Genomic DNA, 24,312 nt, shown 5'->3' with positions numbered 1-24,312 from the left:
GGTGTGAACAAAATACTAGTGAGAAGACAGATATGAAATTAATTCAATTCTCCCATGCAGTTTGGGAAATTTACCTGGATTGTTGGCCAGCTGCTAAAACCATTTTTCATCCTCTGTACTTCCTTACAAGCTAAATGAACTGTATGTTTATAGACTAGATGAAGCTTTGTAGGCTGTTTCTTAGTTAGCTGGACATGGACTTGGACCACTTAAAGTTCTGCATCCTCTGAATATGGGTTTTCAGGCTGAGCATTTTACTAAAGAAGCATATTAAATGGACTACCTAACCCAAGATGAAAAGACCCCGACTTTTAACCTAGGGAAAGTGAAGCCTCAATTTAAGATCACTGAAGATCATCATGGCTAGGACAATCTGACAGTCACTGTGCCGCTGTGCATGGCAGAGTCATTAAAATGTTAGTATAAGTTTGATTATTCTATTGGAAGTCATAAATGTTAATAGGCAATAGAGAATGAAGAGAATGTCTGCCCACAGGTGTAGCTCATATCTCTTGTCTTCTATAACAAACTTAGAATATATGGGAAATGAACATGTTTTCATTATTGGAATATTTCTGATCTGTTGGATACATAGTTGCAAACTAATTTCTTCTGAGGAGTCCAGCTCATCTCTGAACAGATAATGTGAAACCTGGGCCACAAAATGCAACCATATTTCTTAAGTGGCTCAATTAAATTACAGCCGAATGTTGTCATTTACTTTTGCAAATCAGTCAAATAAAAACAAATTAAACCCATGGGTAATTAAAATCTTTAATCCATACACTTGTATCTAATTCTTACTCATGCACATTTTGTTTTTCTCTCCCAGTAGGTGAGTAATTGTAAGTTCTCTATCCCACAGGATTCTCAGTACAATTTTCCAAAAGAAAAGAAGTAATTAACTTGTAATTTTAAGGGAAGTAAGCTACTTGGGGCTGTGTCACAAATGATCGAAAACTCACTTAAAAGTGGGCTTGCTGTGCAGTGACAATTCCTCTGAGCCCTCCTGGGTGTTGTAATAGATATGTCACTGACTTACACATCTTGCTTTTCAAGGAAGGAGGAATACTTGAATTTCCTAAGTGTCTCAGAAGTAGCCATTTGTCTTGAGTAAAGTTTGAGAGTTTGGGACAATTTTGCTATTATTTTTATGGTTCAAACAGTGCTCAGTGTCTTTACTCACACTTATAAATAAACACAGGGCTCACATGTGGTACGTATGTTCTCCTTTGTACAGGTAGGAAACAGGAGGTTTAAAGTCGTTGTCATTTGTCCGTGGTTCTGTGCACTAGAGGAGGTCCTCACTTTGTGTGGCTCCTCACTTCCTTACATTTCTGTATATTGCTTTGTGTTCTTTCAGGCAGCCACATCCCACCTTGAAAACATTTATGTATTTCATGCATTTATTTTCTTTAACAAAGTTTGTCTCTGGTGTGGATCTTTGTGTAGAACCCATGGTAAATGAGGAATTGTGACTCACAGGACTATATATACTTTATTCTAATACAGCTTCATAAATTCGAATAAAAATGCAGTTTCTGGTAGCTACATATGTATTGCTGATCGCTATAAATGTGCCGTTTCTTAGACCTCAGAAATTTTTGGAGAAAAAGCGAATAATTGCTTTGGAGTTGTGAAAATGCATGAAGAGGACTAACATTTTCCTTGTCCTGGTCCATGCTTTATAGCTTGAATAAAGGGGCCATAATTTTGAAATGTGAATTGGCCTTTATTATAATTTGTTAGCTATTATAGTTTCCCACCTCCATTTTGACCACTCCAAGTCTCCCACTTTATGCCAAATGCACCCCTGTTTCTTTAATGACTACTGCTTTTCAGAACTAGGTTGTAGAAGTTTGTCTAACGAAAGCTCCAAATGTTTCTGTTTATTTACTTGTTAAGACATAGCAATATCTAGACTCTTATCACTTCCTCCAGTCCCATAAAGGAGGAGAGGAGAGTCTAGAGACAATTTGCGAAATGTGTAGTATGTTTATACCACAGAAATAATTAGAATTTTGATGAGTCTTTTTATCTTGAGCATAGGAAACATCCAGCTCTTGGTACTGATTTTTTTTTTTAAACTAAGAATTTGGCTTATTTTGTTCTAGCCGGTCACATAAGTAAAAGATGTCTAATCTAGCTCTATTGTTATTAGCCAGTCACTTACACAATTGGAGACTATATTTACTAGAGGAGAGAACACTGGGGTAGAGGCATGTTTGCAATGCGCATGGGAAAAACTTAGAGTCAAAACTGACATTAATATGTTAGTCACAGTTTGTGCTAAAAATAAATATCATAAGGATTCCCGTGTATACATCTCCTGTATATATAGGGAATAAATTTGTTGTATCATGTGTTAGTAGCAACTATATGGTTGAATCCTAATGTAATTGAAGCTCCTACTAAAATATCTTATGGAATTCAAGAAGAAAATTTGCAAAGTAGTCTATGACTATAAAAATTGCCATTTTAAATTTTAATTATAAGATTATATTTAAGTGCATATGTTAATTGCAGGGTCATTTCAGCCAATGATTCTCCTCTAATTCTGGTTCCATTAGGCAGCAATTGAGTGAATGAATGGAAACTGAAAATGACACCATGGTGACAGAATTCATTATTCTGGGACTAACAGATAGTCCTACACTACGTGCCATCTTATTTGTGTTTTTTCTACCAGTTTATATAGTGACTTTATTGGGAAATATCAGTATAATCCTTTTAATTCGAAGCAGCCCACAGCTTCACACTCCTATGTATCTGTTCCTCAGCCATCTAGCCTTTGTGGACATTGGCTACTCCACATCGGTCACACCCATCATGCTCATCAGTTTCTTAAGAGAAAAGACTACTATCCCTCTCTCTGGTTGTGCAGCCCAGCTTGGCTCTGATGTAGCTTTTGGAACCACAGAATGCTTCCTGCTGGCTACCATGGCCTATGACCGTTATGTGGCCATCTGCTCTCCTCTGCTCTACTCCACTCAAATGTCCCCAGCAATCTGCTTCTTCCTGTTGGGGGCCTCTTACTTGGGTGGATGCATGAATGCCTCATCGTTCACAGGCTGTTTTGTGAACCTAAACTTCTGTGGCCCAAATAAAATCAACCATTTTTTCTGTGACCTCTTCCCACTTGTGAAACTCTCTTGTGGCCATGCTTATATTGCTGAAATATCTCCATCCATATCTTCGGCATCTGTGCTAGTGAGCACACTATCTACCATCATTGTGTCCTATGTTTATATCCTACTGTCAATCATAAGGATGCGTTCTACTGAGGGAAGGAACAAGGCATTCTCCACCTGCACTTCCCACCTCACTGCGGTCACTTTGTTTTATGGGACAGTTTTATTTGTATATGTGATGCCAAAGTCAAGCTATTCAGCTGATCAGGTCAAAGTGGCTTCTGTGATCTACACAGTGGTGATCCCCATGTTGAACCCTCTCATCTACAGTCTGAGGAACAAGGAGGTTAAAGAGGCTATGAAAAAATTAATGGCCAGAACACATTGGTTCCCTTGAAGTAAATCAGAAAAAACTCCATGGATAATAAAATAAATGACATGAAGAACATAGGCAAGTGATATTTCCATAATTTTATCCATACCTTGAACACTTATATAGTTAGAAGCTCCTGTACATACAGACATTTTATATTTATTTCCATTAATAATTTAAAAAGTGTGATTTACACAGACACCTGTGCCATCAAAGTGAGATGTGGATTTTCTTAAAGGTAAGAATACTTCAGAGGATAGTTTTTAACTTTAAATATTTCCTATTTGCTAATTTTGTAGTATTTTTGTATAGACATATTTCAAAGTGTGAAACACTTTCAATTTTCCTATTTAAAATAACACTTATTTATTATGAGTGAAATTTCCAGTAGATGTGTAACAAATGGTATTCTGACCAGTTAGGGTTTCAGGTCACCCCCCTCTAAGGTGAATGACCCTTACCCCTTATATGATGAATGCCTTTTTTAACTTCTGAAAACAGTAAGCATAGTGTCTCAGAAAAATTGTGTTTATTTTCTTTCAATTTGATACAGAACGAAAAAGAATCATGATCCCTCTATTTTGTCATTACAAGGCACAAACCAAGTTATAGAAGAAATTGAATAAGTCTCACCCAGATCTGCTGACTGAGGTCTGCATACATAGGTATTAGAGTACAATTTAGAAGTAAACATTGTTCTGGATGATGACAATAGGATGGTGGAACTGTCTTTGTACACGAAGAAATAGATAGGAAATCATGGCTTAGAGAATGTCCGTGTCATTCTCTTTTAACCTCTAAAGGAGATATCTATGATCACCGATTACCCAACTCATGATCAATTTGTCTGTGGCAGTTCCTCCCTTTAGCTCTTCTAACAGTGATTTGTGGTTAACACTTTGGTGAATGCAATTTTATTAACACAGTTGTAGTGTTGGATAAATTCTGTGAAGGTATGCACAAACTGACTTCTTGTCCTTGGACTTTTCACTGGCCAGATTGAGTAGATAGATGTCCTTGTCTTCTGGAAGCTGCCTTGGAATTTCACTGCTGATTGTTCTGAAGTTTGTTCATTTATACCTCTCTTCTTATATCATTATGGACCTAGACACTCACCAATGCAGTAATCCTAGGACAGAAGCCTGCACAAACATACGTGGCCTGTGGCACTCCAGGGTTGGACTTCTGCCTGGAAAAAGACTTTCAGCATCATGGTGGAAATCTGAACTCTGCTGGATGAAGATTTTTGTTGTATGTTTCTGGTTATCCTCATCTTTCTGTCCACACTTTGCTCTCGGAGGCAATAGTATTTCTGTTTTCAAATGTAATCTTCCTTAGAGAACAGACAGACTTCTTCATTGATCTTTGCTGCAAGATTCACAAGCCCAATGTGTTTTACTGAATTGACTGTATCTCTCACTAATGTTCCTTTTCATTTCTATTCTTAAGATATACCACCTCTTTGTAAAATGACATCTGTTTTTGTCATTGCTGTGACCAAGTACATGAAAGAAACAACTGAAGAGAGTGAGAGTTATTTTTGTTCGCAAGTCCATGCTAGCGGGAAAACATGACCACTGCAATGTCTGGTCTGTGGTTCCAAGAGCTTATGACTTATTGTGTCATGGTGAGACAGGAAGCAGAGATTTTAGGGCACAAGGAGAAGCCAATATCACCTTGAAGGCGTGCCCCCAACAAAAGCTAGGTCACAGTCCAATGATTCCATAGTCTTCTCTCCAACACAGTTCCACCAGATGGGAATAAGTATTCAAACATATAAGCTCAGGATGTGGGGGGGAAATGGAACATAGCATTTTATATGCAAACTATAAAAGTCCTGGTACTCTTATAGACATGGATGGATCTTACTGCATGGCTAATCTACCTCTATCCTTTTACTTCATTCAAAAGAAAGATATATGACATACTTATCTCATTGGTATCTGAGTTTTTTGTTTGGAAGATTAAAATTGTCTCAACTTATTATTATAATTTTATACAGAGATATGACTCATGTGTTTAAACTCCAAGGATTTTAAGCTTTAATTAACCTAGCTCTAAGGGGTGTGGGTAGAGCTGGCATTGATAGACCTTTAGGGAAGTGGGCAGATTCATGTTTTTCTTCCTTGTTCTGATTAAGTGTAAAAGAGGAAGACATTACCTGTGCAAATAGAAGAACTGATGCTACAAAACACAGTTTGTGTATATGGTCACTTGTTTTCATGCGTGTTTTGTTTTAGTTTTGGTTTGTTGCTGGAGAGTCAGCCAAAAGTCTTGTGGATGCTACCTAAGCACTCTACCACCTAGTCAAATCCCCAACCCTGTTTTCACACTCTGAGATATAGACTTTGATCCTCACCTTCTACTACTGTGCAGACATTTGGGCATTCCAAAGGAAATTATGTCTTTATTCCTTTCCTTAACATCTGTCCCAAAGCAGCCAAGAGTGCTGAAAGTGTTCATATTTTCAAGAAAAAGACAGTGATTGATTATGGTACAGGTTGGGGATGAATTTTTCCTAAAATATGCATGGAAGACATAATTCTCAGGATCATTGAATGTTGCTTTATTTGGGAACAGATTAATTTCAGATATTTTAAAAGAACAATAGCTACTGTAGCAATCTAGACTCACTATCCAGTATGATTAGGGTCCTGGTCTTGGATGCAAACACCCCAAAGGATAAAACCATGTTAAAAGAAGTCACAGATCTGGATGTTGCTGCTATATGCCAATCAATGCCAAGGATTAAAATTCAAAAACCGAGGGGAAAGGCATGGAGCAGATTCTCCGTCAGTACCCTGAGAAGAACCAGCCCTAACAATGCCTCATTCTTGGACTCCAAGCATCTGGAAAGACAAGAATGCATATTATAAGACACCTAGCTGATGGCACTTGGCTGTAGCAGACCTAACAAACAAATACAGTTGCTTGTTTAGCTTATGTTGGAGTTTCACTGTCAACTATTTACTCCTGGAAGAGAGGGGAATGGAGGCTTGAATAGTACCAGGAACACATTCTTAAAAGTTGCTTTCTTTAAAAAATAAATGGCAAAACTAAAAAGAATATCAGTAGCAATGAAAAGAATTTTACCTGAACAGACTGAGTCAATAAATAAGAATCAAAGATGATAATTCTACTCCCATTTAGAGCAATAAAATGTTCCTGAATTGTGTGTGTGTGTGTGTGTATCTGTCTTTCTGTCTGTCTGCCTGCCTGTCTGTGTGAGAAATCTCTATTATGATGTGTAAGATTTATAGTTAGAAGATTGGGATTCAAAATTGGGAATTATTTGAAATCTGTTTTTGTTTTAACCTGTTTTTCTTTTCAAAACTTCCTGGCCTATATAAATTTCAGTAAAATTTCCCTCCCCTAGGATGGGGAGACCTTGGGGGAATGGGATGGTTGGGATAATGGAAGGATGGATATGGGAGCAGGGAAGTATATATCTTAATTAAGGGAGCCATTTTAGAGTTGGAAGGATCCTTGACTATAGAGGGGGTTCCCAGGGGTCCAGAGAGATGTCCCCAACTAGGTCCTTTGGCAGCTGAGGAGAGAGAGCTGAGGAGAGAGGAAATGGCCCGATCCTATAGCCATACTGATGAATATCTTACATATCACCATAGAACCTTCATCTGGTGATGGATGGAGATAGAGACAGAGACCCACATTGGAGCAATGGACTGAGCTCCCAAGGTCCAAATGAGGAACAGAAGGAGGGAGAACATGAGCAAGGAAGTCAAGACCATGAGGGGGGTACCCACCCACTGAGAGGGTGGGGCTGATCTATTGGAAGCTCACCAAGGCCAGGGGACTGGGACTGAAAAAGCATGGGATAAAACTGGACTCGCTGAATATGGTGGACAATGAGGGCTGCTGAGAAGCCAAGGACAATGGCACTGAGTTTTGATCCTACTGCATGTACTGGCTTTGTGGGAGCCTAGCCTGTTTGGATGCACACCGTCCTAGACCTGGATGGAGGGGGGGGAGGACCTTGGACTGCCCTCAGGGCAGGGAACCCCGACTGCTTTTTGGACTGGAGAGGGAGGGGGAGGGGAGTGGGCCGTGGGGAGTGGGGGGAGGGGGAAGAAAAAGGGAGGTGGGAAGAAGGTGGAAATTTTTTAAAAAAAATTTCCCTCCCCTAAAATTGATAGGGACGTATGGTACATAAAATTTCTCAGGTTTCTTTAAATACAACAATGGGTTAATGCTTAAATTTTAAGGGATGGAGATAAATTCCTAGGGTTAACAAAATCCTTGTATATTATAATTGGGGCAATAGTAATAGCAGGACATGCAGTACTCAAAACCAAGTCTGCATGTTCAAGTTTATGTGTGTGATCATATCAATTCATTAAAGACTTGCATAAAGGTTTATATTTTTTCTCATTTCAACTTGACTCTACAAGCTTGTTTACAAAGATGTCAGCTACTAATTCACACAAAGAAAACTGCTAACCATTTCTCAGAATGGCTGCCTACTCTCTCTTAAACCTCAGTGAGTTTACTATATATAGATTCTAGAGTTTACAATTCATCGCTTTTTAAAATTGATTTTTATTTAAAAACATTGTTTCTTCAATAATGTAAGTTTATTGATAATGAATTTTTAACAGGTTTCTTTCTATCAAAAATTCCTGTTTGTACTCTTAATTTGGAGTATTTTGAGTTTTTGAGCATTTTGTTTGGAATAGAATGCTATGTTAGCAGCTAAAATATTTTCACTCAAAATTTTACTGAAGTGTAATTTCTATCATTTCTTTTTATTGCAACCTATCATTTTTTAAAATTTTTATTTAGTATAGGGAATACATATTTCATCTTCTGCAAGCTTTTGTCTTTCTTGTTGTCTTTGTTTCTTTCTCATACTGCTTTTTTAAATAACACTGACATTCAAATTTAGCTGCTAAGTGAGAATTCTACTACTGAACTATAACCTCTGCCCACATTCCTGTTTTGGTTTCCTGTAGTTTCTATAATTTTCTTAAATGTAAACTGTTCTCATACTTACCATGTTTGGATTTTTCAGACTTTAAAATTTTTCTCCCGTCAAGTTCTTTCACTAATTTGGAGATTTATTGGTGACTATCTTCAAACATGCCTTCTACCTCATGTCCTCCCATTTTGAACTTCAACTATCCATGTGTTAGATCACTTCACATTTCTTAGAAAGCTCTTGGACTACTTGGTTTTCATCCTGTAATATTTATTTATTTTTCTATTGACATATCTTTCACCTAAAAACCCCAATTTCTGTTTTTTTTTGATTAACACAGCTATCAAATTCCTCAAATATGCTTCAATCCTCAGATTCAGTTTCACTCTTTTTTTTTCTTTCAACCCCATTTTATTCTTCTTTTGCTCTCCCCTGCTTTGAATTTCCTTTCTTCCATATTCAGTGTGTGTATATTTGAAATGTCTGAATCATTTTCATATGGCCCTCCCTTTGTCATGCCTTGTAATCTTTTAAATAATAAATGACGTACAGTGGAAGATGACCACTGTAGAAATGAGAAAAGCATATCTTACTCATTTTATTTTGGAGTCCAAGAAATTGAAGCATTGGGTTGTCAACTTTGAGCAATTGGGAATACTGTGCCAGAACAGGTCAGTCACACAGGAAACAGCTGGCATCTCTGTACATAATGTAATAGCTAAATTCATTTCAACCTACTACAGTGGTACTTGCAGGTTTGGCTATTGTTAGCAATTGAGCACCAGGTCTTCGTAGATTAGCCTAAAGTCTTCCTGAACTAAAGGCATCTCACATAAAATATTATGACATTTTAGGTTCACCCTACCCTCAAATTTACCTAGACAAATGATCCAAAACAACCTAAAACTTATACCCAGATTCTCAGCTTATCCCATTCAGACATTTGCTGTGCAACTTGAAAATATTCAAATTTCTTAATAAAAAGTGACTCTGAGGATTTTAAACTTAATTCTCTAATCCCTTGCACTCCTGAATCCTGGCCTTAAGAAGTCTTAGATCCACTATGATCTTTAGCATATAACTCCATGTGAAATTACAGAACTTACCTTTTTTTCTAAGTCATAAATTCTTGTAAACCAAAAAAAAGCCTCATGAGCTAAATGACAAAATCTCTACCAGGAAGCTTCTACAGCTCATAAACAGTTTCAGAATAAGTATCAGAATACAAAATTTATACACAAAAACCAGTAGCCTTCCTATATACAAATGACAAATGGACTGATAAGGAAATCAAGGAAATAATACTGCTCCCAATAATATCAAAAGATATATATCTTAGGGTGACTCCAACCAAGTAAGTGAAAGACTTGTGTAATAAATATTTAAGACACTGAGAAAAATTGAAGAAATCAGATAGACAGATCTCTCATGTTCATGGATTGGAGTGAACCATACAGTGAAAATGGTCATCCTACCAAAACATATGTAGATTCATTGCAATTCCCAGAAAAATACCAGCACAATTTTCATTGATCTTGAAGGGACAATTTTCAGCTTTCTATTGAAACACACACAAAAAAAGAAAGATAAAACAATTCTGAGTAATAAGAGAACTATTGCAGGTATCACAATCCTCAATTTCAAGTTGAATCACAAGAGTTCTAGTAAGGAAAACACTATGCTATTGGCATAAAAAATACATGCTGATGCATTGAATAGAACTGAAGATCCAGACATAAGTCCACACACCTATGGACTGCTAATATTTTACAAAGAAGCCTGAAATATACAATAAAATGAAAAACAAACAGCTTCTCCAAAAAATGGTGCTAGTCAAACAGGTAACTGCATGAAGAACAATGCAAGTAGATATATAATAATCAGGAAAATGTGGTACATTTACACAATGGGATATTATTTAGCTGTTTAAAAAAATGAAACAATGAGATGAACCTAGAAAAAAAAAACACCCTGAGTAAGTTAACCCAGACCCCAAAAGACATTTACATTATGTATCCTCTTACTTGTGTTAGATTTTAAGCCTTCAATGGGCTTGCTACTATCTGAATAACCACAGAGATTAAGGATATAGTAAGTAAATAATATGGATGGAAGAATTTTTCAAGGAAATTGAAATAGAATCTACAATTGGAGCCAAGTGGGGAGGATATGGGTACAAGTGGATTAAATAAGCACGGGAGAAAACATAGAGGTGACAGAGGGAATGAAAAAATGGCAACTAACCCTAAGGGCCATTTGAGGTATCATATAGGAATCTACTGGTTCTTTAAATATATACATACATAAAAGGGATTCGCCAAATAACAGGAAGATAAAGCCCCAATCAGACATCTCTTATCACTAAGTGAAACCTTCAGTGCCAAGAACAGGTTATGTCTAACTGATTTTCTGGCCAAAAGGGGCCTAATGGACACCCCAAACAACTCAGTCTATTGCCAATACTATTTATTGATTGCTCTCCAAAAACTGATGTTAAGGCTCCATCACTGAAGACAGCACTTAAGAATGTCATGCACCATGGAGAAGTTGGGTTGTGGCTAACTAGATCCTTCACACTTACTGACTATTGTTATTGCACTGCAAGGTACTGTGCAGATCAAAGAGAGATGAACACAACTCAGTTAGAAAAGAATATAATATCTCTCAATCAGCAGAGCCTGAAGCAGCTTGTACAGGGCCTGCAATGTCTGTGCTATCCTCTGTGCTTATATTATTGTTATTACTTCAGTGATTTTTATGGGATTCTCTTGTAATAGGAGCGGCGGGGCTGAGTCCCCAGCACCCCGGCTGCCTGGCTAGCTTATGCCCCGAAATAATTACACAGACACTGTATTCTTTTAAAGACTGCTTGGCCCATTATATCTAGCCTCTTCTGGGCTAACTCTCGCACCTGGACTAGCCCATTTCTAATAATATATGTAGCACCCCAAGGTGCACTTACCGGGAAGACTCTAGCCTACGTCCATCCTGGGTCGGAGCTGAATCACGTCTGCCTGGGAGAGGGGAGCATGGCGTCTCTGAGCTCACTTCCTCTTCCTCCGAGCATTTTGTTCTGTTTACTCCTCCCACCTATGCTTTAACCTATCAGGGCCAACCAGTTTCTTTATTGCTTAACCAATGAAATCAACAGATTGATATATGACACTCCCACATCACTACAGAACAGAATGCTAGGAGGAAGAGGAAGTGAGCTCAGAGACACCATGCTCCCCTCTTTCACAAGAGATAGTGGCAATAAGATGGCAATTTTATGTGTCAGTGTGGTTCGCAGATGTTTGATCCAATACCAATGCAAGTAAGCATTGGATGATGAGGAAGTAATTAGCAACTACCACTCACAGATGATACATATTATCTTACAATGTGAACAGATTTTTCTGATCACTTCAAAGCTTTAAGTATTAGGACCACTGAAAAAAAGTCTGCTTCCAGCATGGCCTTGGACTCATTCAAAGCTGCAGCATCACAATCATTACCAGTACCATGGATTTTAAACTGATAAGTTAAGCAATTTCACAAGAAAAGTTCCCTTTCCTTTTGGTGTAGGAGGTCCTTCTGTCTTTGTGTTGCTTTCATTGGTTAATGAAGAAACTGCTTTAGGCCTATTGATAGGGTAGAACTTAGGTAGGCAGAAAAGACAGAACTGTATGCTGGGAGAAAGAAGGGCTGAGTGAGAGATGCCATAACCTCACTGCTGGAGATAGACATGCTGAAACTTGGCTGGAAGGCCACGACCTTGTGGTGATATACAGAATAATGAAGATGGGTTATATTAGTATGTAAGAGTTAGCCAATAAAAAGTTAGAGCTAATGGGCCAAGCACTGATTTAATTAATATAATTTCCATGTGGTTTTTTTCAGGGCTAAGCTAGCTGGGTGGCCAGGACAAACAAGCAACTCATTTCTGCAACATCTTTCTGTTTCTCCTTGTGTATGGGAACTTTATGAAGCAGTCATAAAAATCTGTCAAGAGAGATTGCCTGCATGATTGTGTGTCTGTGTATACATCTATATACATACACATATGTGTATTTATATATGGGTTTAGACTTACTTTTCTGGGGAAGCCTCATATCACAGCCCACTAGATTTTGATTTTTTATTCCTCAAACCCTAATTCAGCCTATGTGTATCATTCACAGGATAAATTTAAATATATGACATTCTTTTCTAAGCCTCTAAACTTTTGAATTAGGCAATACTTTGTTTTCTTGATTGTTGTTTTTAAAATATTTGTATATTCTGTTTATTAATCCTCTATCATATATTAACAAAGTTTTTTTTTACTTTCTGGGTTTTATACATTACATTTTTAAATGAACTACATAATCACAATACCTTATTCAAGATCAGAAATACATATACATATAACAAAATTGACCTTAAAATCCATACCAATGCAAATTATTCATATCTATATTATTCCACCTTTAAATGTAAAAAAACATTTATAAACAATATTTGGGAATATGGGCATAGTTGTTCCTCTCCAAACTTCTTCCTGCTGTACAGGGGCGCTGTTAATCAGTTCTTTTATGGTGTAACCAGTGCACCAGGGTCATCTCAGTCAGCAGTTCAGTGAAGTAATTTTTTGAGGGTGTTCACAGCAACCTTCAGGAGGACGTGGTCTATCATACCATATTGGGATAGAAGCAGTCCACAGGGTCTCATCCTCTGAAAACAAAAGAAGACCCTCTCCAAAGCATCATATCCTTAGATTCATATACCCTTATGATATCCATTCTGGTTTATCTTGGCAGCCCATATAATGAAATGTCTCTTTGTACTTAGCTCCTTCACAGTCAAAAATATTAAAGAAAATACAATAAAATACATAAGCCAGACCCTTTGTGAATTTTTTATTTTTATGTGGCTTATCATTTTATTTATTTTTTATTCTATAACTATCTTTGCTTTCATGTATGTCTAGATGAGGGCATTGGATCCTCTGGAACTGGAGTTACAGAGAGCTGTGAGCCACCATGTGAGTGCTGGGAATTGAACCCAGGTCCTCTGGAAGAGGAGTCAGTGCTCTGAACCCCCGAGCCATCTCTCCAGGCCATATTTATTTGTTTGAAGAGAATGGTGCAGAAGACATACCATATATGTCTTTGGCAAACATACATGTATGCCAAAGGACAACATTCAATAGTTGGATATCTTCTCCCACTATGTGAGCTCCAGAAATCACATTCTTGCTGTCACATTTAGGAATGGTAGTAAGAACCTCTACCTAAAAAGTCATTTCCCCAAGTAAATTATCATATTTTACATGTTAACTTTAATGATTTTATTATAAATAAATGCGATAATTACGTATTATTTATAACATATTTCTAGCATTTCTCATTAAACAATTTTGAAGGCCTAAATTCACACAATTGTATAAACAGTGGAAACTGTGAGTAAACATCCGTTATTGAAACAATTTTTGAATAATATATTAGATTTTAATGCTCTCCATGTATTTATGAAATAAATTTTATTTAAATTCCTTCCTGTAATGTGTCTACCACAGCTGTGTTTTTCAAGCAGTCACAGTGTCCCATAGTTTTATTCAACAATGAGAACCACAATGTAGTGACAGAGTTTATTTTATCAGGCTTAACAAATGACTCATCCTCTTTACCATCATCCTGTGCACCTACCTGCTGACCATGCCTGGAAACGTCAGCACCATTCTTCTCATAAGAGTCTCCTCCCAGCTCCATCATCCTATGTACTTTTTTTTATCAGTCACTTAGCTTCTATTGACATAGGTGTCTCATCTCTCACTAGACTATGCTTGTCAGCTTCCTGGTAGGGAGAAGTATAATATCCTATCTTGCATGTGGCATGAAGCTTGGCATATCTGATTTCTTTGGGTCAGTTGAATTCTTTTTATGGCTGCCATGGCTTATGGTCATTTCATGGCAGTCTGGAACCCACTGCTTTATTCTCCAAAATATCCACACAAATTTATATCCAGTTGGTTGTAGGATCTTATATAGGGGCTTTACTTGATGCTTAGTTTGCCACTGTTCCTTTTCCTTTTCTTTTCTTATGAACCAAATAGAATCAATCTTTTTTTTTCTGTGATTTTGCTTCTTTGGGGGAACTCTCCTGTTCTGATGCCAGTGTCCCTGAAGCTGTACCTCATTTGCTCTGACTCAGTTACTATGATCACAGTGTTTGTCAGTGCTGTCTCCTATTCCTATATATTCATTACCATCCTCAAGATGCACTCCACAAAAGGTTACCATAAAGCCTTCTCCACCTGCACCTCTCACCTCACTTCAGTCACTCTCTTGTATGGGACCAACACATTCATTTATATGACGCCCAAGTCCAGCTACTCCACTGACCAGAAAGGTGATGTCGTGTTTTACATGGTGGGAATCCTCATGTCAAAATCCCTAATTTACAGCCTCAGAAATACTGAGATTAAGGGTACCCTGAAGACACAGCTTGTTAAGAAAAGATTTTCTTAACAGTAGTTGTAAAACTATGTAATAGTGGCTGTAACCCAAGAGCAATGTTTTGGTTGTTAACCTTCTTTTTTTTTTTTTTTCCAATTTCTGAGCTGCACTGTTTATTTTGCTGCTTGAGCCCTAGGTGACAGTGTGCCACTGAGAGGACGGTCATCTAACCTTTACTAGCTGCAAGGACAGAACTAGACGGACACGTTTTTGGAGAACTGACATTTTGCAAAATGCAGCAAACGTTTTCATTTATACATGAGAAAAGGAAGTGTTCAAAAGGGTATGAATTTCAAGTTATTGCAGGTTATTTGTGAGAGAATTTCTGCAGGAACAACATGTTTAAATTTAACCAACAGTAGCGTGTCAGTGTGTTTAAAATCATGACAAAAATCTTCGTTCTGGTCATGTTGCCCATGACAGATTACTACGGTGTTGTATGTTTAGGGCAAGATGTCAACACAGCATAAATCCCATGGTGTTTTGGTTTTCTTCTGGAGATTAAAGCTGTTTTTCTTCGGATAAATGCAGCAGCAAAACACAAACCAGTTGATCAAAAAAGCACTTCTGCCATAACTCCAACCACTTTCAGGACACACCAACCCACAGGAGTTCTGCCTTTCCAGTCCTTAAGGATCACATCTCTGCACTGATGCCTTAAGCACTCCTGCAAAGCTTGCTCTCCGTTAAGCCAGTTTACTGACCACAGCCTGGTTGAGAGAATTTAGTTGGTTGGTCCATTTATCTAGTGCAGTATATCGGGCACCACCCCTCTTCTGATGATCCAGTTCAAGGAGCTGGTTGACTTGATCAATTCGGCCATGAATAGTGTTATCCAGTATGCACTGCACTAGCAGGCTTCCCACATCAGCGATGTCTATGTTTAACTCCTTAGAAATAAAAGGAATATGTATTCTTGTGTAAGGCTTAATTAACTTTATGAGCACTTGTGTTCTGATGGTTCGTAAAAGCTCTTCAATGTGTCCTCTTATGAATGGGTCATCCATGATGTTGCTGTGATTTGTTTTCAGAATCTTTTCAAATTCAGTGATGTCATTATTCTGATAGGCACTTACTAAATTTGTCATTGCTAGAATTTCTGGATCACTTTTATACGGTTTGGCCTCCTGTGAGTCAAATGGATTTATTCCTGATTTCATTAGCATATTCGCTAAGACCAAATATTTTAAACAAGTGGTTCGTCTGGGGCTTCCTGATTCATCATAATTCTTGAAAGCTTCAAAAAAAATCAGTGTGTGCCTTTTCAAATTCACCTTCTCTCAAGTGCATTTTACCACCGCATTCTCTGTTGACACCCATGATCAGTGGGTGCGGGATAGCAGACTTGATGTGAAGTGATTGCTCATACAGGGCTTTGAGCTTTTTGTTGTTCTTCTGCGCCGTGTACATTTGAATCTCCAGAGCTTAGATTTCTAATAACTGGGTACCTTTTTTCAGGTCATCTTCTCCATCAGGTCATCTTGTCAGACTGATGTAACTGGCATAAAATTTTCTGAAGCTTTCCATATTCTTCTCGCTCTAAATATAATTTTCCCAAGCTTCGTGTTTGTCTTAAACCACAGTCTATCATTCTTAGCATCTTTCAAAGCTTCCAGTGTTGTTTCATAAAATTCCTGCAGTAAATCCATCTGTTTAGAAGTGGAGATATAATCAAGGATAGAATTAATGGACTTTTCAGAATAGTTCCTGGTGACTGCACTCCGGATATAGGTCAAGAGTTGCTTATATCTGTTCATCATTTCTGGAAAGTTTGTCAACTTGAAGTTAATCTTGATCACCTATTTCAGTGCTTTGAACCCCCATTCTCCCTTCTCACCTTCGAGCTCCAAAACCTTTTGAAAGCTGCTCAGTGCTGCTTTTGGATCATCTTCTTTCAATGCTTTGGAATTATAGTACTGATTTTCCAAATCCACATTGGGCTCAGAGTTACTATCTTCGGAGTACTCCAGGTCGTAGTCCTCCTCATCATCACACATGAAATCATCCTCCATGTCAGACATCTTGGCTGGAGGGGGGAGGGGGACGGTTGTTAACCTTCTTGTTACTCCTTTCTCCCCCACCTTCTCTTTCCCCTAATTAAAAAAAAACTTTTATTTTATTTGTATTTTAAAATATATCTTTGTGAATCTTCTACAATATATTTTGATACTGTTTACCCTCTCCCCAACTACTCTCAATTCAATATTTCCCTCTCCTATACATCCAACCCCATATATTTTTTGTCAAATAATACTTGTGCTGCCTGTATACACTTAGTCGTATTGGAATCCACGGAACATGGCTGGCCTACCAGGGGCCACTGACTATTCTTTATCTAGAAGATATTAGTTCCTAATAACTCCTCAATTAGGAATGGACTTTATAGACACATCTATTCCCCATGCTGATATTTTGTCTCTTTTGAGCTTATACACACTGACACAGCTACCATGAGTGTACATCTATAGCCATTCTGCTTGTGTTCTCAAAACTATGCCTTTTTTTGTAGGCATCTACCAACTCTGGCCCTTGTAGTCTTTTTTTTACCCACTCTCTCTCAATGATTCTTGAGATTGGAAAGATGGAGATATGAATTAGGTGTTCCATTTAGAGCTGAGAATTTCCGTCTCCAATTCTCTACACATTGACAAGTTGTGTGTTAATCACCATCTTCTGCAAAAAGAACCTATGCTGATAAGGATTGGGAGATGTACTAATATATAATGTACTAATGTATAATGTTAAATCATTCCAATGGAGTTTAATACTATTTGAAGTCAGCAGGATAACAGTGGTAGGCTCTTCCACAGGGCCTATTACCTGTCCTCAACAGGATTTGTTTTAATAGTAGTGATAAGTATGGGTTTCATCTCATGGAGCTAGTCTTAGTTACAGTCAGTAAGTAGTTGGTGACTCCCATGACATCTGTGCCGCTATAGTACCAGCTGGCATGTCTTGCCACTTTGGTTAGCTTGTAAGGTTCACAAGACAAATATCCTATACTACACATATGATATTTAAAATTATGGTCATATTATGTTATACCTATTTTTAAATTTTAATTTATTCCATACACTTTAGAATAGAATCCAGAATCTCTTCTATCTTCCATGAGTCTCTTCTTGGATTACCCTGACATGCTTTTTATTTCTTTAGATTATCAGGAGCTGTGAACTTGTTATTTTGCATCTGGAATCTTTTTCCCCCATTTTCTATACCTACAATACCTTCTCTATTTCCTGCTCAAATATCACTTGCCCAATGGGACTTTCATTGCTAGTTAACACAAGCTAATATCATCCATCCCACCACACCTAACATTGCCACTGATAACAATTTTATTTATGCTTCTCTACCACATTCTAAATTTTAAAATGTTGATGCCTTTTCTACTTTACTGTCTACTAAAATGCCGACTTCATTGCAATTATTTTATTTGGTAGCATGTTTTTAGTGTATATTTGCTTTTATAATATAATAAACTTTCAACATCTAGATAGAATGGATGCTTCAATGATTATCCTGTGTCTACCGGTAAAGCAATTCCAATCTCTGACACAATATGCCAGAAAGAATTTGGGGTCATGAAGGTAAAGACCACAGGTTTTTGGAGCCCTTTTCCTGACTTCTTTGTAACCTAACCTCAACCATGTTGAGAGAGAGCAAGAAAACTCCACAGATATATAAATTAATTATTATTTTTGGTCATTAACATAATTTCTTAATTATCCAATTGCAGCTAGTACTAATGTAAAATTCAGAAAACTGATTGTAAAATTTAGTTGAACATCTTGACCTCAGAGAAAAATAATTCAGTGTTAATGGGGAGGTTAACCTTTATGCTCAGGAATTTTGGATTTATATAACTAAAGTTCTAAGGTCTAAATACTAAGGTCATTGACTTTTTTATCAGTCTTGTTTAGTTCTATCCTCGGTCTCTGGGCTGTCCAATCTCTAGGTTGCAGCCTTTAAGCAATGCCAGGGGTAGACTTCATCTCATGGTATGTGTCTCAAGCTGGATCAGTCATTGGTTGACCATTCCCATGACTTCTGGCCAATCTACTATTTCTGATGTGGTTTCTTACACCTCCAATGCCCTATTTATTTATTTATTTATTTATTTATTTATTTATTTATAAGATTTCTGCCTCCTTCCTGCCACCCCTCCCATTTTCTTCCCCTCCCCCATCAAGTCCCCCTCCCTCATCAGCCCGAAGAGCCCTATCATTCCCAGGTCACACATCTCTATTTGACTATAGCACTCTCCTCCATAGCTAAGAAGTGGAATTTCAGGCCAACTACCCAAAAGGGAAATACAGACTTTTGTACGTTGCCTGATGGAGCAAATGTGGTATTAGAGCATCAATGTGTGTCAATTTTTTCCCTATATTTTCTATTTTCTTTATGTTTGTTTGTTTTTTTCACTTTAACTTTGTGTTTATCTATGTGTATGAATTCAGCTCATCAAACGTGGTGGTAAGCACTTCTGCTCAGTGATCCATTTTCATGGCCTAATTTTATTTTCAATGTTTCCGAATTTTAAATAAGACATTAAACTATGAAAAATGAAACATGAAATTCCTATGAAGTACCTCATATTTTTCTGCATTTAATTTACCTTGTTTCCTTTCAGTCTTGCTTAGAATCTTTCATTGAAATGTACTGTAGAGTTTCACTCAGTAGTGAAGTATGAAAAATTTCCATCTGACTGGATACTTCAAAGTATCTCCAAGCCCTAATATCTTTTACCTTATCACACTGAGGAATAATAATTGGAGTCCAAATCATCCTTTCTGGTGTCATAATCAGTTGTTACAGCATTTAATTTGAAGTACCGTATTATATTAAATTTGTCTCACTCTTTCCTAATAAACATCATACATCTACAAAATATGGTCCTTTCCACAAGGAAAAGTGTGCAGTATGGTCTGGGACAAATGTCCTTCTTTTGCCCAAAAGTTCTACTTTACAGTTCTAGGCCCAAGAAAATATGATTTTGGAAAGACGTTTGATTAAACTTCAAGATCCAATTATCTAAACATAAAAATGAATATAATGTGAATAAGTTGAGTTTTCCAAGATTTACATTATACCCAGTGTTGGTATATCATAGAATATCTCTGATCATGGTTTCTCCAAAAGACTGATGCCAGTCCCTCACGTCATTTTCAGTGTCCAGGTCACTATACTGAATGTGGAAAGAGCGTATAAAGAAAGTTGATGAAAGATAGAACAGCCTTGAATAAACATTGATTTGGATAAACTATTTGATCTCTTACAGACCAGTTTCTCCCTGATATCTCATCTGTGAATTAGGGGAAGATTTTAATCCCAGGTCAGCAGACTTATCGCAAAAATTGATTGTAGAAGTAGAGATTTTAGAAGCAGGTTCTCAATGGTACTTGTGTACTTGAGTGTGATAATCTAACTACCTCCTTAGATAAGTTATTTGTAAAATAAAACTAATGATGTCAATTCACTAGGTTATTGTTTTTGTATGTAGAATAAATTTAGAGCAATATGTCACATAACAAAGGCAAACTGTTGTTTGGTACATGAATTTTGAAAAGAAAAATTTATTGACATCTGCAAGAATTCCATACTTAATACAAAAAAATTTTAAAGACTTTAAGATAGCCTCTAAACGAACAAAGATTAAAAGTGAGATTTAGAAAAGAAAAACAAGATGTTAATTTAAATACCCTGTGAGGGATGCTGAGAGTGACATCTATAAATGCAATATTTATGTCTCTTCAATGAACAGATTCTATGAATATATTCTTACAGTCGCCTTCCTCAGGGCCTCCTTTACATCTCTGTTCCTCAAACTGTAGATGAGGGGATTCAACATGGGGATCACCACTGTGTAGAACAGAGACACCACCCTGTTTTGCTTAGTTGAGTAACTAGACTTAGGCATCACATAAATGAAGGTAATGGTCCCATAGTAGAGAGTGACTGCAGTGAGGTGGGATGTGCAGGTGGAGAAGGCCTTGTGGCGGCCCTCAGTGGAGCGCATCTTCAGGATGGTGATGAGAATGTAGATGTAGGAGACGGCTATGACAAACACTGTCACTACAATGATGGATCCAGCAGAGATGGAGGGAATTATTCCAATAATGGAGACGTCTGAACAGGACAGTTTCAACAAAGGGGAGAAGTCACAGAAGAAGTGATCTATCTGATTTGCTCCACAGAAAGATATACTTAGCAAGCAACCTGTAAATGTCCAAGCATTCACACAGCCACCCACATAGGAAGCCCCAACTAAGAGAAAGCAGATCTGGGGAGACATATGTGTAGAGTAGAGTAGGGGTGAGCAGATAGCTACATATCGATCATAGGCCATGGCAGCCAGCAGGAAACACTCAGCTGTCCCAAAAGTCACAACAGAACAGAGTTGGGCTTCACAGCCGTGTACAGGAAGGGCTGTTCCATGCACAATAAATCCTATGAGCATTATAGGTGTAACTGATGTGGAGTAGCCAATGTCAACAAAAGCCAGATGGCTAAGGAACAGGTACATTGGGGTATGGAGTTGAGGACAATTTCTTACTAAATTAATTATGCTGATATTTCCTACTAAAGTGACAATGTAGATTACAAGAAAAAGCACAAAGAAGACGACACACAGTATAGGATCATCTGTTAACCCCAAAAGGATGAATTCTGTCACTTTTGTGTAGTTTCCAGGATTCATTTTCTTTGTGAATTGTCCCTGAGAAAAATAAAATGTTCATTTGTTTAATATGCTCTTTCTGTGAAGTCCAGGTTGCATATGACTATTCCCTAGACTCAACCAGGTCTTCTGTATTCCAACGTTCACTTACTAAGGTTTTTTTTTTTTAATCATAATTGAGGGTTTTATTTCTTTGCATAAAATGAGGAAGATTTGCCTCACTCTCTGACATGTCATATGATATCTCTCGAAGGGGCTTTGCCAGCCTTCTATTACAGGCAGAACTGTTTCCCATGGTCCAAATCCATTTTCCATGACATACTGGAATTCTCATCATGCTCCATGACACATTGAAATCCTAGACACACCTCACTACCTTTCATCTCATCCACCCCATTTTACAACCATTCCTCCTGTAATATGTATTTAGGGAATGATACTGCATCTACCCAGCCAGCTGTATCTGAAATTTTGCAGACATTCTGTCCTGTATCAAAAATTAGGAATTTGCCACATTTCTTTCCAAGGTCTGTTCCTTCCAGATGTAAATCAAAATGACATTAACACATTATGAGTAAACAATTTGATAGTAGTATTTTAACAATATATTTTCATATAAAAATTCTGTGACCTCATAAGTAATTGCAAACAAGTTTTGAGAATGGTCTGATGAAACACTACATGGATATTAATTTTGTGATTATTATTCAATTCAATTTAATGGTGACAATTTGATAAAAGGTTATCTATTCCTTTTGTATCTTCACTTGTTCTCAGCCCTTTCTCTCAGAACTAGGAACACTATTATATAAAAGAAGCCTCAGTTTAAATATTAATATTATTTTCTCTTACTTTTCTTAAGACAATAATTCAAAAGAAGTATGGGTTTTCAAAGTTGTTTATTTTTCTGACATGAAGTAATGAAAATGTTAAACCAATTTCCTAAGTATCACTTATTAATTGTTTTGTATGTGTATTTTGATGCATTTTTATTAGAGTTACATGCCTTCTCTGTTTAGTCACTTCATTGTAACAAAAACAAAATTCTACTGTTTTGGAGCAGTCCTAAAACAGCATAGACAACAATAAATAAATTTATTCAGAAAAGAAAATAACCTGCTAAAACAGCTATACTATGAAAATTAAAATGTTATAATATTAATGGGAAATTCATAGAATAAAAAATAATTCTAAACAATTTCAGTCAAATATGTGGCTTATGGGTTAAAAGTGCTTTACTGCTCTTTTAGAAGACCTGGGTTCCATTCCCAGAATCCACATCTGTAACTCCTCTTCCAGGAGCTCCAAGGTCTTCGTCTGACCTCATGTGATGTACATACACATGTGCAGAAAAAAATACTCTTGCACATAAAATATAAATCTTTAAACTTTTAATAAAAGTATTTTAATTAGGAAGTTTTCGGTGAAAGAATCTTAATTTATTCACACCCCATGGTAGTTAGTCCTACTACATACTTATACATTTCAGTAAATCTATTGATTATAAATTCTATCATCTTGTGTTTTCTTTCAGCTAACGAAAAGTTTATTCTATGGGGAATGTCAGGAAGAATTACCACAATAATTCCTAGAGATTGATGTGCAGGATTTGGTCAGGTGAGGAGGTTGGATGCAATATTGAATCCTTAATTTTCAAAACACATCACAATTCATTGAGTTATTTTAATTTGGGGTCATATATAATAGTATTTCCCTTTAGATTATTACACTCAAGTTAATATTACTAATAAAATGCTTCCCATCTTCTGAATCATCTTCACAGCAGAAATACTGCACCAAACACATCAAACTGAGAATGCCATAATCCTTCCTCAGTTACATCTTGAAATGCACCTACTGCCACGTTGCTATATATGTTTTCTCACAGTTCTGTTTCCTTCAAAAATTGTGTGTGTGAGAGAGACCTGTTATTTTTAAAGGGAAATGGAAAAGGAGTGGATTTCAGAGAAGTGGGGGAGACAGTGAGGAGTGGTAGGAAGATAAACTGGTGCGGATGTAATGTATGAGAGAAGTATTTAAAAACCCAACACAATTGCGTTACTATGATGCCCAGTTTCTACCCAAGGCTCTTAGTTACAGCAGTAATAAAGATATGACTTCATTCTAATAGAATTGTTGCAGATCTTAAGAATTTTAAAACAAGCTGGGCAGTGGTGTCAGATGCCTTTACTCCCAACACACAGGAGGCAGAAGCTGGCAGATCTCTGTGAGTTTGAGGCCAGCCTGGTGTACAAGATCTAGTTCCAGGATAGGCTCCAAAGCTATAGAAACCTTGTCTTGAAAAACAAAAAAAAAAAAAAAATTAAAATCATTTACCAGAAATAATCAAACATGGTTATTAAGTAGCATGAGAATGTATTAATTCCTTAAATGTTTTCAAATGTTTTCTTCATAGCTAGTAATAATGTTGTTCCTCTGATAAATGGACTGAGGTCTTGAACTGGGGAACTGTAAAATGCAGTGAGTCAAAGCTGCTGTCCATTTAAGAATGTAATCCATCTCTTAACTGATAATCCTTCCTCAGACATCTTCAAATTATTTTAATAACAAGTACCCTACATTCCTTGATATGTTATCATTTATAAAGCTGTTTTAAATATTATCAATTTTGCATCATTATTTTAATGGTACAAATCATTCATTTTTCCATATAAAACCCTTTAATGTTTGTCCACACAGTGTAATTTTGTTGT

At 37.0% G+C, this 24,312-nt stretch overlaps 2 protein-coding genes and 2 pseudogenes across 2 annotated transcripts; 2 read left to right on the top strand and 2 right to left on the bottom strand.

The window, feature by feature from the left end:
- The first annotated feature begins 2,589 nt into the window (after positions 1-2,589).
- LOC126514402 (olfactory receptor 481) lies at positions 2,590-3,528 on the top strand. The gene has a single exon (XM_050163304.1). The coding sequence runs from the start codon at positions 2,590-2,592 to the stop codon at positions 3,526-3,528; it is 939 nt and encodes a 312-aa protein (XP_050019261.1).
- Positions 3,529-4,973: 1,445 nt separating this feature from the next.
- On the top strand, positions 4,974-14,931 carry LOC126514453 (olfactory receptor 483-like; annotated as a pseudogene).
- Positions 14,932-15,010: 79 nt separating this feature from the next.
- Positions 15,011-16,957, bottom strand: LOC126514471 (COP9 signalosome complex subunit 2-like; annotated as a pseudogene).
- A 3,729-nt stretch (positions 16,958-20,686) lies between these two features.
- Positions 20,687-21,628, bottom strand: LOC126514401 (olfactory receptor 491). The gene has a single exon (XM_050163303.1). The coding sequence runs from the start codon at positions 21,617-21,619 to the stop codon at positions 20,687-20,689; it is 933 nt and encodes a 310-aa protein (XP_050019260.1). The 5' UTR covers positions 21,620-21,628.
- Positions 21,629-24,312: the final 2,684 nt, after the last annotated feature.

The sequence above is a fragment of the Alexandromys fortis genome, unplaced genomic scaffold (assembly GCF_014885135.2).
Source record: "Alexandromys fortis isolate MF-2015 unplaced genomic scaffold, M_Fortis_MF-2015_v1.1 scaffold_129, whole genome shotgun sequence".
Taxonomy (NCBI): Eukaryota; Metazoa; Chordata; class Mammalia; order Rodentia; family Cricetidae; genus Alexandromys; species Alexandromys fortis.
This window is presented reverse-complemented; position numbering and strand designations above follow the sequence as displayed.

What these genes read in the sequence shown, in the direction of transcription:
- LOC126514402 (XM_050163304.1), top strand. Translation starts at nt 2,590, where the DNA reads ATGGAAACTGAAAATGACACCATGGTGACAGAATTCATTATTCTGGGA.
- LOC126514401 (XM_050163303.1), bottom strand. Translation starts at nt 21,619, where the DNA reads ATGAATCCTGGAAACTACACAAAAGTGACAGAATTCATCCTTTTGGGG.